This window comes from Choristoneura fumiferana, chromosome 12 (assembly GCF_025370935.1).
Source record: "Choristoneura fumiferana chromosome 12, NRCan_CFum_1, whole genome shotgun sequence".
Classification (NCBI taxonomy): Eukaryota; Metazoa; Arthropoda; class Insecta; order Lepidoptera; family Tortricidae; genus Choristoneura; species Choristoneura fumiferana.
The window spans coordinates 4560822-4578057 of record NC_133483.1 but is presented as its reverse complement, the minus strand read 5'-3'; the positions used below and the strand labels follow the sequence as shown (position 1 = coordinate 4578057).

The following is a 17236-nucleotide window of genomic DNA, read 5'->3' as shown; positions in this document are numbered from 1 at the left end:
ATTATATTTACATTGCTGCTTGTTGAGTTGAATTTATGGTTTGCCAGAACAAGGATTGTTTTACATTACTTGTGATAAGATATACCATGCTAGCCTTACTCCAGTATCTCTGTGCCTTACTCTCAATTACTGGCATAGACAATAATTTACTATTGTACGGGATAAACCCCTTTGTCTTCATCGGAAAGAAAAAACTCAAAAAATATTTTTGCCATTGCCAACTGTCAAATTAGTGTCAGTCAGACAGGTGACAGGACAGACAGAAGTGACAGAACAGAAATATTTCATCAGGTCGCCTTTTATATTATTTTTCACATAATTAGTTTATTTTTACAACTTTAAACTTCCTGATACTTAAGGCTATCGAAATTACTGGCGAAATAATCGTAACAATGTCTCATCAAACAGGAATTCAAGGTTTGTGGTTAGACAATTAATACAATGCAAGCGCTACAAATGCTACAATTTCCACCTCATAAGTTCCCGTTTTCACTGAATGTAATCCCACGCTTGATTCGTTCTTTGATTACTGCATGTCTTAAAATAAGACTACACGTAGTACATGCCTCTGAACTTAATATATTATTGTTACTAGATAAACAAAACCACTAAGAGCATGTCATACAAGTGTTTATATATTTTTTATTATTTTGGACTAAAACGTCCAAGTTTAGTTAGGATAAAAATATTTTTCGGAAGGAAAATTAAGTGTTCAGTTCTTTTACAAACTTGTTTTGGTACTCCAACTTTTATTCGGTATAAGTTGGGGTGGACTATACTTATCCTGATCTTATAATACTTCCCAAAAAAATTACCTATGCAATTATGATAACAGAAACTATGCTTGAAATTATTTATTAATTAATAAGTTTAATAAAAAATCATGGCTTTGTTCATTAGAGGACAACTATTTTGCCTAGGTTGAGTGCAAGATTGCCATTGTTCAGTAAAAAAATACTAGAAAACGCAATGTAAAGAGTGGATGAACAATGATCTGGTGCATCATCTATTTTTTTTACATTCAAGCAACCAAAGTTAGTCATCCTGCTCTACATAGTCACCCACTGAATACCTATACAACAGCAGAAAGATTGCTAACCTTGTTTTACTTGACCATTTTTTGAATCCTTCCTTTCTTATACTTCCTTGCTAATATATAAATGCAAAAGTGAGTCTGTCTGTTACCTCTTCACTCTCAAATAAAGATTGTTGAAGATAGGAAGGAAATATTGTCGATTGAAAGGAGAAATTGACTAAGCAACATTTTTGTGAAAATTTTGAGACAGCACAAACAGCATAGAAAAATTAAATGATTCCGAAGAGTATGTATCTTAAATATCTTCTTTTTTTAAATGTTGCTTGGTCAATTTCTCCTTTCAACTGTCAATATGAAGGATGCATTGGGTCAATTTCAGGGTAGGTATTTGGTACTTTGCTGCAGCAGCATGCCATCAGCACTAGCGCTGCCTGCCCTGCTGCCTATTCATTATACAATGTCCACCATAATGTAAATGTACACCATAGGACTTAGGACAGTAATGTTTTTATCCTGGAAAACTATCCTATGTCCTTTCCAGGGTCTCAAAAAGCATAAGTTACTCTGTCCGCCTGTGTGTAAATCACTGAATCACTGAAGTTTTGCCTTTATAAAATTAGTAAGTAGGTATATGTCTTGCAGTCAAAACTTTTTATTTGTAGCGACATATTGTCGTTGCTACTGTAATACAGCGTAACTAGCACTGTTCTGACTGTTCGTACTGTTCTGACAGTCAAAAATATACCTTATGGAAAAAGCTAGTTACGCGTTATTGCAGCAGCAATGATGATATCTGATGGAACAACAACCGAAAGAAAAAGTCCCAACACAATCTTGTGTACCGAAGTAACACTGGTTAAAACAACCAACAATGTTTAACAACCAAAGTACCTGGGCGACCGAGCTCCGCTGGGGCTAAAACTCGGTAACCAGCATTTTACTATAAATAAAACCAAGCTAGATCGAATTTTCATCCCTGAAAACCCCTACATACCAAATTTCATCAAAATCGTTGGAGCCATTTCCGAGATTTTGATTATACCTATACAAGAATTGCTTGTTTAAAGGTATTAGATTAGATAGATAGATAAATATTGCTGTCCCTTAGATGTTGTTGTAAATGGTTTTGATTGTATATCTCAATGATCTTGATGTTTTGTTTATTGATGATAATACAATCTTTATTGTTGATAGTGATAGCACAACACAAGCATAACTATTGTTATGAAAAAAAATTTGTCACTTGGTTTTATTTTGTATATGATACTAAAAACCTAATCCATTTTTCTTTTTTTAGCAAATGCGGAGCTAAAGAAACATTTCAATAAATGTCGTGAAGGCAAAATACGCGTCATGAAGATCAGCATTGAAAATGGTAATTGTAAATCTATCTATCTATATTTATTAAGTCCTGGCTCCATAGTAACTTTGCTTGAAAATTTTGTCCAAAAAAATTTATTTTTCGCTTTTTTTCGAAAATATGGATGTCTTTTTTGATTCCTATGCTTTAACGCGTTTTAAGCAATAAAAAAAAGTTGTATGGTGCCCCCTTTGGTGTAGTCTGACCCTTCTGTCTTCACACATTAGGTGTAGTACCGATGTGGGTAGAATGATGGTGAATGCGATTGTGAACGCCCAGGTGTTAGACAATATGGCCACAGGTCATACCAAGTAGCCATACTTGCAATCTTGCATAGAATATATTTAATATGTTTTTGTTATGCAATATAGACCTATGTTTGACCACCATCTTGTTTAATGGTTAGCTAACCTTGTTTTTACCTGAAGGCGCATGCCATAACCAGTATAGATATTAATATTCCTTCTCGTAAATTTATCATTTCAGAACAGTTGACTTTAGCCAAATACTTGCCAACAAAGGGCTCTTGGGAGCAAGATTTCGACAAATACCTACCTGGAATGATAGTTGATGACATGCCTTGCTACTTGCTGTATAGGTAAGCTGTACGCTACTTATTTGGCTATCTTGGGCATCTTCTTAAGTTTTTTACCTATACTGACATTAGGGGAGTGCCCTTACATTGTACTCCTTTTTTCACCTACCACGGGTACATAACCAGCGCTCTTAACCCTAAAGCAGACCCTACTTAGCAGCTAGAGGATAATGATCGATGACATCCGTTTTGGTATTTGAAGGTATTGGACACAAATAATTAAGATTGGTTTTTTGGAATCTTTTGTATTTTTTATTTCAATTCCAAATTTTTACTTTTACGGTCATCCGTAAAACCTAAATTGAAAATACAAACTGAAATATAGATGCACAGAAAAAACAGAAAAATAACACCATCACTGGGAAAAATAATTGACAACTTATACAGGGTGGCCCATTTAGATCGATCAGTATGAGAAAGTCTGAAACTATAAGACATACGAAGATCTGTTTTTAGGAACCATGTCATCGATTTTAATAACAAGAAAAACTGCTTTCATACAATAAAAAAAACTTGTACTCAACTCGGAAGTCGAACCCGGATGTTTTGAAAAATAAAACTTACATTATTAAAGAATATGAAACAATGAATTTTATTCATTGTAGATATCTTGTTTCATAGTAACATTTATTGCTTATGACCTACACTTACTATTGATATCCAAATAGATATAATGTGTTTTTTTTTTTCAAAACAACCTGGTTTGATTCCCATACTGAAAACATGTTTTTTTTATGTTTGAATGCAGTTTTTCTTGTTACTAAAATCGATGACATGTTTCCTAAGAATAGACCTTTGTATGTCTTATGGTTTTAGACTTTCCCATACTGACCGATCTAAATGGGCCGCTCTGTAGGTATAAGTTGACAGTTCTTTTGTGTCCAATACCTTTAAATACCTAAACGGATGTCATTATCATAATCTAACTGCTAAGTAGGGTCTGCTTTAGGGTTAAAAGAGCGCTGGTTATGGGTTATGTACCCGTGGTAGGTGGAATAAGGAGTACAATGTAAGGGCACTCCCCTAATGTCAGTATAGGTAAAAAACTTAACACATTCACCGCCACCGACGCACATATGCGTTTTCGGAACTTCGCCCAGTGCCGATGTATAATTATTCATACATTTTGAACGCACATGTGCGTCAGTGGCACCTGTGGAAGTCAGATGGCAGTGAATGCGTTAAGACGATGATCTGTTGTTTGTAAAGTAACGTGTCCATATAGATAAGTCGATGTTCCATATTCGAAAAATGACTTAAGTCCTATATATCTATTCTGTGCAACTACTACATACCTACAACAGGTCATTTTGGTATGTTGATCCTTTCACACTTTGTCCATGAGTAGACCTGTGTTTTTTTATGAGATCATATAATTAATTTTGGCTGTTACAATTAATAATGCAATGGGGTCAATCAACTTTTTAGTGTAGCTTGTTGCCATGCTAACGTCTCCTGAGTCACCTATTAACCCCCGACGCAATAAGAGGGGTGTTATAAATTTGACCGCTACGTATGTCTGTCTGTGGCACCGTAGCTCTTAAACGGGTGGACAATTTGAATGCAGTTTTTTTTTTAATTAGGTTTTCTAGCGATGGTTCTTAGACAGTTTCATCAAAATCGGTTTAGCCGTTTTTGAGATATCGAACTCTGAAGTGACAAAGTCGGGGGTTTTCCAACTTTTTGTTGGTTAGATTATAGGGTACAAATGCACTAAAGTTGGGAGTTGTGACAGTTTTAAGGCAATTCCTTCATGGCTCAATCTCCTAAGCGAGCTAATAGTACCTATCTAGAAATTGCAAACATTTTTCTAACAAATTGTATCACTAAAAAGCTATTGACTATATTCTGAGCATTTAAATTCATGATCAAGTTACAAAATTTCAGGTTCGACACGACAAACTCTGTAGGCCATGAGTGGCTGCTGCTGAGTTGGTCTCCAGACGATTCCCCAGTAAGGCATAAGATGTTGTATGCATCAACGAAAGCTACGCTAAAGCAAGAATTTGGCTCCGCACATATAAAAGATGAAATGCATGCTACCACTAAGGTAAGTTATTAGCCCAGTTTTACTATCAAACCCTAATTATATTTCTCTTACATCATGTAGACTAAAAGTAAGTAGTGAATATAAATGACACTTGCCACTAAACATAGATCTTCCCTAAGACTATTGAAAAAGCATTAAATAAGTATGTCGAAAACCTTAATTATAGAGAATCATTCGAAGAATTGCAGGTGGTAGGACCTTGTGCAAGGCCCGCCCGGATTGCTCCCACCATCTTGCTCGCTAATCCTGCCGTGAAGCAGCAGTGCTTGCACTGTTGTGTTTCGGCGTGGAGAGTAAGACAGCCGGTGAAATGACTGGCACTTGAGGTATCCCATCTTAGGCCTCTAGGTTGGCAACGCATCTGCAATACCCCTGGTAGTGGCGAGACCCACTTGCTCGTTTGCCATCCAGACGAATAAAAAAAAACAAGAAACTGTCCTGAGTACCAGCTTAGAACCATATTGCTACAGATATCATGATGAGATTCTATGCATCAGTCAAAAAAATATATCATGAAATAGATTGTGAAATGATTCCACCCTGTTACGCCGTTCCGTTTACCCAACTGTTTCACCACTCTTTGATAAATTGTATATCTGTGATGCCGTCTCTGTCTTGCCTGAATAAACACATGACATCACATTTATCTGTCGCGTAAAAGTTGACAATGAATGGTGAAACACGCTCTTAAACTATTAAGTAAAGATGACTTGATTGATAGATTATGGATGTTTTCTCATAGTCTGAAGTGTCTTTGAGAGGCTACAAGGCGCATTTGTCGGGCATCAGCGCGCCCGCGCCGCTCACCGAGAGAGAGGAAGCACTAAAGGAGCTCCAACAAAGTGAACACAGCACCAACTATGGAACTGACTCCAGGTTTGTTTCATCTCCAGTCTTTAGCTGTCCTATTGAAATATTTTTTTAGCATTTCATACTTCATAACGTAACCAACACAAAAGAGTTGAAAAGACCCGACATTGTCATTTCAAAGTTCAATATCTCAAAAGCGGCTCAACTGATTTTAATGAAACATAGCTAAGAACCACCGCAAGATTAATGGCTTTCACGTAAGATAAACCGCATGCCACAGACAGAGACACTGGAGCCAACTTCTAATAGGCCCTCTTTTTGCGTCGGCGATTAAATAAAATAACAGGAGCCTTCATAAGACCCTTCTTCGCATTAACACGCGGAAATAGGAAGTTAAAAATAAGAAACATCCTAAGGATATGGTCTCTTGCAAATGTGAAATAGATTTAAGCTCCTAACGTCACGCTATCTAAAGACACGTGATTATTTCTCAAAAGTTCTTTTTCAGTTGACCACTTATTAAAAAAAAAATCCTGACGCTATTTCACCACAAAAAATAAGTAATATTGTTTTTAAATATATACAAAAGCTTGTGGTAAAAGTGATAAAAAGTCAGATAAGTAATCTTTGTTGTTGGATCCACCAATAGAAAGTTGTGATGTAGTTACAAAATTACGATTTTTTTCCTCACAAGATTTCCTGACGTTTTCCTGACGTCAAGAAATTTTGGATGTTTTATGCTTGTCCTCAGGGTTAATAATTTCTTGTCAATTTGGTGACGGGTCAACTTTTTGAGAAATACTCACGTGCAACCTTTTGCAGTTTATTTTGTGGGAATCAAAAGTTAGTAGGGTATCTACTGCCATTGACTAATAATTATGAAATTTGGCATGATCAGGCCGCACAAAACAAAAGAAAAATGAAAGATTATTTTAACTTAAGTTTTCGGGTGCGCCGAACGAGATTCGAGCGTTATCTCGTGGCTATATTCGCTGATTAGATTAGATTCTTAGATTTCGTTGAGCAAACGTTTTGCTAGTAAAAACGCGTAAAACGTACCATTTTACCCGAGACGTTTAAGATAAATGTATCTTGGATAAATACGAAGACTACGAGCATGAGAAGTCAAAATATACCTACTGCCATCCACGAAGACGTGTGATTTTGTCAAAATTAGCCATTAATGACATTGTAATAAGAACCACGGCACGCGTCATCGTGAATGACTCTACCTATAGTATTTGTAGAAAAATGCTTTGTTTTTTGTAAAAATATTAACTCAATGCACGAGTTCAACTTCCAATTGGACAGTTTATATTGCAGTCGGACAGAACACAGAGATGCAGGTCGTATTTTTTGCAACGACGTTTTGGACACTTGTCATTGATTAAATACTTAAATATTTTTGTCAATGGACATAACCTAACCAACAAAATGTTGGAAAACCCCCGTCTTTGTCACTTCGAAGTTCAATATCTCTAAAACGGCTAAACCGATTTTGATGAAACATGTCTAAGAACCAACGCTAGTAAAAAAAACCGCATTCAAATCGGTCCACCCGTTTAAGACCTACGGTGCAACAGACAGACACACATAGCGGTCGAACTTATAACACCCCCCTTTTTGCGTCGGGGGTTTAAAAACTAATACTCTGCTCACCCGCGACCTTACGATAACCACGTCTATACAACAACTGTGTTCATGCATCTCCTCCACTGCAAGAACACACACAAATCACAAAAACCCAACTATCACCACCACCCGACACGGACGCGTTTCGAACTCAACCAAAATTCATCCTCAGAGCAACAAAACCGTTCACCATGCTACCAGATACCTGTTATTTTGTCTACGGTATGTCTTCTTGACCATCCTAAAATTTTCTAATGATTTATTTTACAGGCAATCTACTATTGGTGGGGTTTCCTTCCCCATAACGGAGGCGGCCGAGCAAGGGGTTTTAGACTTACAGAGAGGCTCCTACAATTACGTACAGTTTAGAATTGGTAAGAGTTTTATCGTAGTTTAACCACAGAATAAGTAAAGTACAGAAGCCTCACTGCCGTACAAAAGTGACGTTAAGGGATAAGAATCGTGCCTCTCTGTCACTCGCACGCGGCACGTGTAGTGCAATAGCACACTCTAGAGCAGTGGTCGCCAAACTACGGCCCGCGGGCCAAGTCCGGCCCGTGAGCCCCTCTAATCCGTCCCGCGAAAAGCGGGAGAGCCCACGGTCCGGCCCTAGTGTTGTGGAAAACGTTAATTTCGTGGCTTAAACACTCGAACCCTAAAGACTCTCGAGGCTTAACGACTCAAAGGCCGCAAAGACGGTTTCTTGCATCCATACGCATAAAATAAGCCAATTTAATTCTCAAATATAGCCGAGTCTTTAAGACTGGAGTCTTAAACGTTCGAGTCTTTAAGCCTCGAAATGAGCGTTAACCACAACTCTATCGGGCCCGCGATAGGGTCCGATTTTATAAAGCTACAAGTAACTAGTAATTAGTTTTATAAGACCCGCCACTGACGGTAATTGGTCATAATCATAGATAGCCACTCACAAACATAATGAACATCAAGTGCGTGCCTTATGCGTTACTCGTATCTACTACTAATGTATTACCCCCATGACCAGTCAAAGTCTTGGCCCGCACGAATTTACATTAAGTGCAGTGTGGCCCTTGAGTCAAAAAGTTTGAAAACCCCTGCTCTAGAGGGCTCCAGACATCTACTTGTAGCGGAACATAAAATCGCGGAGTGAGCTGCGCCTGATTTAACATGAACTAGAAGTTTTTAAACAGCGCAAAAAAAATTGTAGCACCATGGCAAACCATAGGACGTGGGTGTCGAATCGCACTAGCTGAAACACTTTTTCGCTTTATTTTCGTACTTATTAGTATGTTTGCATAAGTTTATGTTACTGCTTACAAACGTAACGTATGCATCGTTTTTTTATCGACTTTAAAAGGAGGAAGTTCCCAATTTTACCGTTTGATACTTCAAAACTGTCATTAATGGAAAAAAAGATTGTTTTTGTGACATGACAGCATCAGTACTAGAATGAAAAAAAATTGGATTAAAGAAATTGTTAACAAAAAGCTTGCATGTTTTATTATTTCAATAATTCATATTTACTTCACTTCATACTCAACCAATTTTAATGATTTTTATATCTTCCGTTTCAGATTTAGAAGAAGAAAAGATCCATTTATCGAAAGCAGCGAACATATCCCTAGTCAATTTGCCAGAGCAGGTGCCGAGTGACCAGGCGCGGTACCATCTCTTCGTGTTCAAGCATAGCCACGAGGGTGATCATATGGCGAGCATAGGTGACAATTTTACTTTCTGATATCTATTTTATGGTTTCGTATACGCAGTGTGACAGACGGAACCCCATTACTGACGCTAAGCTGTCCGTCTCTATCACACACAGGACGGTATCTCGATATCCGTAATAAATCAGTCAGATTTAGAAGAAGAAAAGAAATGATCAATTTATCGAAAGCAGCGAACAGTCAATTTGCCAGAACATTACCGAGTGACTAGACCAGGCGTGGTACCAACTCTTCGTGCTCAAATATAGCCACGAAGGCGATCATATGGCGAGCATATGTGAACAACTTTACTTACAGCTCCAACTACCAACTGCCTACCCTGGAATTGAGCGAATGCACGCCCGCAATGTAAAGCCCGGTTTACATTTATCTGTCGTGTTGTGTCGTGATGCTCTCTGTCTCTATTCTTGTGATGCGACACAACACAAGCCGTCACAACACACTGCATCAGATAAACGTTAACGCAACCATATAAAATGTATGAAACCGATACCGTTCTGATGCGTCACGACACAATACGACAAATAAATGTGGCCTAACTACGCGGCTAACTGATACTTGGTGGAACCGTCCTAATTGGCAGTAGTAAGGATTAATAAGGATAATGTCCGGATTGATATTGCTGCTGCAACATCAAATAATAAAAAGCTAACGCAAAACAGCGAATTTTTTTTAATTTTTTTTTAACTTAAATACATTTAGGACCTGTTTCGCTACTTGTCGACTAACGGTAAGTGTCGGATAAAAGTAATGCCTTCTTTGTTTATTCGGATAAAACAAACAGAGGCGGCATCACTGATATCCGTCACTTAAAGTTAGTCGATAAGTGGTGAAACAGGCTCTTTACTCGCCAAACTGTATCATTTATTGGCGAGAAGCCAACCTTAATACTTAAAAGGCATTGTTAGCAAGCTAAATTAGAGAAGATCAAATGGATGTTGCTCTGTTGCTAACTAAATAAAAATAGAATAGAGATATAGACAGATGAGAGGTAATAATATAATGCGTGTTTAATTACAGTTTTCATCTATTCGATGCCCGGTTACAACTGCTCCATCAAGGAAAGAATGATGTATTCAAGCTGCAAAGGCCAGTTCCTAGATATTATAGAGAAGATGGGTTTAGAGGTAGCAAAAAGGGTAAGTCTATCTTACATACATACAAGTAAATACAATCACGCCCCTTCCCCAACGAAGGGGTAGGCAAGAGACTATTTTCCACCTGCTACAATCCTGACATCATCTTTCGCTTCATCAACACTCATTAGTCTTTTCATACATGCTGGCCGGTTTCGGGTCTATTCTTTACCCACGAATTTAGTCGCATTAAACATTATACTGGCATATGAATTGAAATTACCAGTGAGCGGATGACGGATGCAATTTAAGTACGTCAAAATTATATCAAACGATATACGAAATATGGATATGACTAAAATTGACTTAAAAAAGAGAACATAATTGAAAAATAGTTTATTGTTGTAGTAAATAATCGTATTTTCTTTTATATTAGGTACATACATTAGTATGTTCTCGGGTCTTGGGTGTTTAATATGTATTTAAGTATGTATCTATCTATATAATTAATTATATTTATCCGTTGCTTAGTACCCATAACACAAGCTTTGCTAAGCTTACTTTGGGACTAGGTCAATTGGTGTGAATTGTCCCGTGATATTTATTTAATAAAAAAAAAAAAATATTTTCATCTGAAAGATAGTGATCCTGGACTGAGAATGAAAGACGTTACGTAACAAATGCCTTTGACGCCAATGATCAAATTACCTGCATCTTCTATGAGTGATGCAAGGTATTGGTTGCTCGTTGGCTGCTTTGACAAGGGAAATGAGGTAATATTATGTAAAAATGAAAGTTATGGTATTTGAAAAGGAATGAATTGAAAGGAAGTAAAGGCGAACGTAGTGAATGGAGCGTTGATTGAATACAGAAAACTAAAAGAGCGTTGTGCATGAGGGTGTGGTACTTGGGAGTGAAGTTGAATTTGGGATGGATAAATGTTGAAGGGTGTGTTAGGTGTGAAAGAGATATTAAAGGCGATAAAGGCTGGTAATGATAGTGAATGGAACTTTGCACACCTTTATGAATACTAAGCAACGACTGGCTGTGCATGTGGGTGTGCCGGAACCACACTCAGTATGGAATGAAAGTTTATGTGAGAAAGGGACATCAGAGTAGAATAAATGCGTGAGAGCGTTAAGAAGACGATAGGTGTGAAATTGAGTGAGTGAATAAAAAAAAATGCTGCTGTGGTGTAAATGAAGGTTTAGTCACACGGATTGAGAAAGGGATGCTTGGATGGTTTGGGCATGTTGAGAGAATGAATGAAAACAGATTGACTAAGCAGATCTATAAGACGAGCGTCAATGGGAACGTTGGGAGAGGAAGGCCTAGACGAACGTACCACGATCAAGTCAGGGACTTTCTGAAGAAAGGTCGGGTCAGGAGTACTCTAAACCGACGTGCATGCATGAAAAGATTGATGAATGTAGAGGAAGCGAGAGTTGTATGCCAGAATCGTAGCAAGTGGAAGGATGTAGTCTCTGCCTACCCCGTTGGGAAAGAGGCGTGATTTTATGTATGTATGTATGTATTTTCATCGCATTCCCTTATAGTTCACTATCCACTTATGTAGCGAAAATGACCTCTAGATCTGCAGATGTAAGAGGTGCGTATTCGTAAAGTGATACTTCACCATATTAGGAACATTATCACCATCGCTCAAATTTCTATAAGTACATTTTTATTCAAAAATATTAATCGAAGTTTAATAAAAGTCTTATCCATCTTATGCTTTCGTCACCATATTGCATCCTTCATCCGCCCTTTAGAAATTACAGGATCTCGCAAAAATTTCCGCGGAAATTTCCAAAAATTAAATTGTGTCTAAAAATTAACTTATTGCTAACCGATTTAACACTTATACCTTACTGCTCTGTCTTCAGATTGAGATAGACGATGGCAAAGAACTGACTGAAGAGTTCCTGTACGATGAGATTCATCCCAAGAGGAATCTCCACCGGCCGGCCTTCGCCAAACCCAAAGGTCCGCCAAACAGGGGTGCTAAAAGAATAACAAAATCCCAAACCGCTCAGTGATTCAGATCAATTTTATCCTTATTTTTATAAGTGTAACATGACATAATATAAGATACAACGTGTAAAATTCATGCGAACGAACTTTGACAACTTGTGTGATTTCTGTACAAACCACCATCCTGTTTTTTACAAGCTCACAGTATTTGTTTGTTTGTTGAGGTCGAATTGAATCTTCTTTACTGAAATTTATATAGTTTGTTTAGTCAGCAAAGCCTTGTTTTAAATAAAAGAAGTTTATTTCAATTTAAATAAAGCTTCCGCTTAACACTGCAGGCCCACAGATTTGTATAAAAAATCCAACGTCATTTTAATAATGACAAACAGTCATCTCGCGGGGACCTCGCAATTTTCCGGGATAAAACTTATCAGTGCCCATCTCCGAAATCATGTATACTGAGTGGCAAAAAGTCTGGCCTTCAAATTTATGCAAAAATAAGTAATTTTGTATGTAGAGTGGGCCAAATTTTGTGCCGCTGAGTGTATTACCTGTGTAAAAATTAATCTAAGTCGTACGTACAACCGTTTACGCGTGATTGAATCACAAACAAACCAACAAACTCGCAATCACTATTAAATCATTTTAGCTGGTTTCTTTTACGTGGTAGAAGCATAGAATACGCTGTCCAACGCACTAGAAATCACCATTGCATTCACGATTTATTTGTGGTAAATGATCTAAGATGAGGGTAGAAAGAGATTTCAAATGCGATCGTGAGCGCGGCCTGTGCTTGCAATGATAAATGCTTTGACGCTGAATTGTCCTATAAGAAATTAACATTTCCCCAGCAAATTATTTCGCTTATCAAATTTTATTTCATATTTAGGTAATAAGCTACTTCAATAACATTTGCAATAATTTTAATTAATGTGATGATTGCTCAGGAAGTTATGTAAATTATAATTTTTACTATCGTACGTAACTGCAAGACTGCCTGGCCGTCTTTGTCACTTGTTTATTATTCCACGATACTCAGTAAGCTAGGAACAGTATTATTAACATTGGGGTAATGTCTGGCACCGATTCCATGGGCTAAAGTATATTCGCCAAGTATTATGATAAAGTTTCGAAATAGCGATTGTCGCTTGACTATCGTAAATTGTATGATGTACGTCGCTTTTCACCGCGCGAATTGTGTTTCATGGTACCAATCATTTTTTTTTTCAAATGCGAGGCTCGTCGAGCGTGCGGTCGCGGCGGCCATAATGCCATTTCGTTCTGCAATATTTGCGATAAACTTTAGTATACGTTTTGTAACTTAAAACAGTTCGAGAAAGCCAACCTCGCAACGTAACATCTTCGGTTAAAGACTTCCAACTGACTATTAAAGATAAAACTAAAAGAAAACCATCTGTCTAAGGCTGCGTTTACAACAAAAATGTGCAAGGAATGTGTTAACGATAACTCTCTCTAACATCTTTAATGATCAGTTGTACGTGCCTTCAATTGTACGTATAGTAATAAATAATGCTCGTTTATGTATCCATTTAACTGAAAATAGGTTATTTTGCGGTATTATTTATAACCAGAATTAATGTTCTATATTCATCAACGAAATGCACAAATTTGTGTAAAAATTTAGATCCTGTTTAAAATTTGGTTTCCAGCCGAACCAAATTTTTTAGATTCATTTTAAATCCAGCCTCATTTTATGAGTAAGGAATAATATAACGATTAATTATAATACTTAAGTATGTAAAAACTGTAGTGAATGTAGGCAATATTTAATCGAGCTTAGAAAATATTAATGTAAGAGCGTTATTTTGAAAACGTTATGTAATATTAAACAGCAACATCTCTTGTCAGTAAATATTTAATAAGTACTTGAAATATTTCATCTAAACGATTTCTCTTCTACAGTATTTTTGATGAATTTCAGACATATTTACTCAACAATACTTACTTATTACTTATTCTCTCGGAGACCTATTGATAAAATTACTAAATTAAACGGTTCAACTCACGCTTATAAGTCAGGAACGGTCTGACTAGTTTCGATCTATTCGAAAGATCTTTTTCATAGGTGAGTGCGTTCAGTACGGGGACCGCCACCGTCGTGAACGCACTCACCTATGAAAAAGGCCTTCCGAAAAGATCGAAACTATACTCCATTTATTTTAACATTTGTAACTTAACGGTAAAATTTGCACACGTTTTAGAAACAACGCAACTATTTAAAATTGTGTTAACTTCTTTAGTAAAAACTTTATAAATACCGCTAATAATAGGTATTTTTAGTCCATTTGTATTCGAAATACCAAGAAACGTGTGTAACAATTGGACCGTTAATTCAAACCTTAAATTAAACGGAGTATAGTCGGACCGTTCCTGACTTATTTATAGTCGTGAGTCGAACCGTTTCATTTAGTTATTTTATATTTACTCAACATTATTTATTTATTTGCACAAAGTATGATTTTTATCACCGCATATAATATGGAATTTTAAATGTTCTGCTACATAGGTGTATGTTATGTATGTACTTATGTTAATGAAACTTGCCAATGATGTGTTAATTCATGTTATCTTACTAACGTTTGTTATTACGCATGAGCTGTTATTAAATATTTAAATAATCATGTCAACTTTTTAACATGTGTAGGTATTTAAATCATAGGAAAAATGCTACCTATTTTTATGGATTACACAACAAAATTGAAATGCACAAATTATATCTGTATATAATCGATCATATTTTTATATCATATGAATTTAATTTGAATATAGGTAGTGTGCAATGTCATTATAATTTGTAAGTTAATAAATGCTTTTCATTTAGCTAAAATGTTTTTTCTTTTATTATGTATAGTTAAACCAAGACATTTCTTTACCAGCCTAAGGTTCATCTGGTGTCATAAATATACTGAGCGGATGTAGTAATTTGTTTAGTTAGTAGTTTTGTACGTTACCAAGACGTCTAAAATATCTATACATCTTTATCCCACCAACCATAAGGTTGATGAATACATAAATTTGATTTGATGGCTGTACAGATATTTTATGCCCTCGAATGTTCAATGTCAGTAGTTATATTACTTGCCTCATTCATCAAAACTATATGAAGTGTAAAGAAAAGGAGAACAATCTCACGGTATGCAGAAGTGTCCATCAAAAGGTGTTAAGCGACGCTACGGGGAGTGTTAAAGGGACTTTTATAACAACAAACAGTAAAATCACTCAATTATGCTTTTAATAGTTTACGAAAATTCAATTATTGTCCACGTTTTCTCATAGCGTTACTTTACGATAGGTATCATGTTTATTTTATTTATTAAATGAATATTGTAACGGATAACTCACGTCTTAAATCGAGTTTAGCTCGACATGTTTTGGGCTATTTCGCCCGCGTATTTATGTCGCGCGAGCAGAGCGGTGGCGCGTAGTGCGCGTGTTGTGGCAGCCGCCGAGTCGCGTGCTCCTATGAAGAAGGGCTACGAAATAGCCCGGAACATGTCGAGCTAAACTCGATTTAAGACGCGAGTTATCCGTTACAATATCATTTAATATGAGGGAGTTTCACGGTAGTTTCATGCTCAAAATTGTTTATTTTATTTCAGACACCGTTGCTACTCTAGCGCTACTCTTGAAGGGATTTGGAACTGTTATTTACAGTTTCAAACCGGACAATTGCGAGCTTACAACTTTATCCCTTTAGAAATTGTTTTCTTTTCCACTATATTCCATAGTCCAAGGAGAGTCCAATTCAATGTACAAGCAGTCTTATTTTTAAGAGATTTCATAAAAAGGAGATCATGAATTCGGTTGTTATTTTTTATTTTCTGTTACCGCAGAACTGTCATTTCTCAAACTATTGTTATATATACTCAGCGGCACAAAATTTGGCCGTGTAGCGCCATCTGACGGCTCAGCTAGGGACTGCACGAGCGACGGTTACGTTGCCCGCTCTCGCCGCGCTCGAACAGTTCGCGTGCCCGCGCGTTTTAGCCAATAGGATAATTTATTTTCTCCCCACTCTGATATCTTGTCTCTGGGGACGCGCCATGTTCTTCTTCCGAGAACTGCTAGACGCTAAGCTGACAATTTCGTGTGTGACGCTCGCATTTTCTTAAACTCTGTTTACTATTATATAATACCCTATGTACTCTGCTTTATCTGACTTTATAAATGTGGTGTGTTTATGCTCGTGTGTGTATCGAGTGATTATACGCTTTATCGCCCTGGAATCTGCCCTTTTCTTCTACTCCATTCCACGAGGACCCGCCGCTACACTGGCGCCCAACGTGGGGCGCCAGTGTAACGAGGACGCCCCGCTACAGCCGGTAATTTTGTATGAAGTGTACTTCATACAACCGATTACCGATTCTGCATACATTTGAGGGCCAGATTTTTTGCCGCTCGTATGCTTGGACGCGGTTCCGTGCCAAAATTATCTATTTGTATTTTTTTTTATCAGTAAAATTTGAGACTTTGAAAGGTATGCCAATATGTAGTTCGGGGGACAATGCAAGGTTAAGCCGACAAAAATTACAGTCAGCAAAAAAAAAGCTTGTACTTATTGAAAATGATTTTTTTACCAAAAACTTATTTTAATTGGTACGCCAATTCACATGTTCGATCGTATGCTAATTCAAATGCTATGAATGACTATGATCTTCGATCCTCGCGCATTAGGTACGATTATAGGATCTCATGAATTGATTGAAACAAATTTAAGATTGTTTTTTTGGAATCTTTTTGTATTTTTTATTTCAATTCCAAATTTTTACTTTTACGGTCATCCCGTAAAACCTAAATTGAAAATACAAACTGAAATATAGATGCACAGAAAAAACAGAAAAATAAGACCATCACTGGGAATCGAACCCAGGTCCTCGGTAATCCGTACCGCGTGCTATACCGCTACACCACTGATGGTCAACGGTACCGACACGAATTTCCCCTATGCACCTCATATCTCAGCTTGTTTGTTTCTTACT

The 17236-nt window shown here is 37.0% G+C and overlaps 1 protein-coding gene across 1 annotated transcript; it reads left to right on the top strand.

The window, feature by feature from the left end:
* The first annotated feature begins 253 nt into the window (after nt 1-253).
* twf (twinfilin actin binding protein) lies at nt 254-12412 on the top strand. Its single transcript, XM_074095018.1, has 9 exons — nt 254-417; nt 2334-2411; nt 2883-2994; nt 4879-5041; nt 5784-5917; nt 7754-7857; nt 9037-9180; nt 10207-10325; nt 12149-12412. The coding sequence occupies exons 1-9, from the start codon at nt 393-395 to the stop codon at nt 12299-12301; spliced, it is 1032 nt and encodes a 343-aa protein (XP_073951119.1). The 5' UTR covers nt 254-392; the 3' UTR covers nt 12302-12412.
* The last annotated feature ends 4824 nt before the right edge of the window (nt 12413-17236 follow it).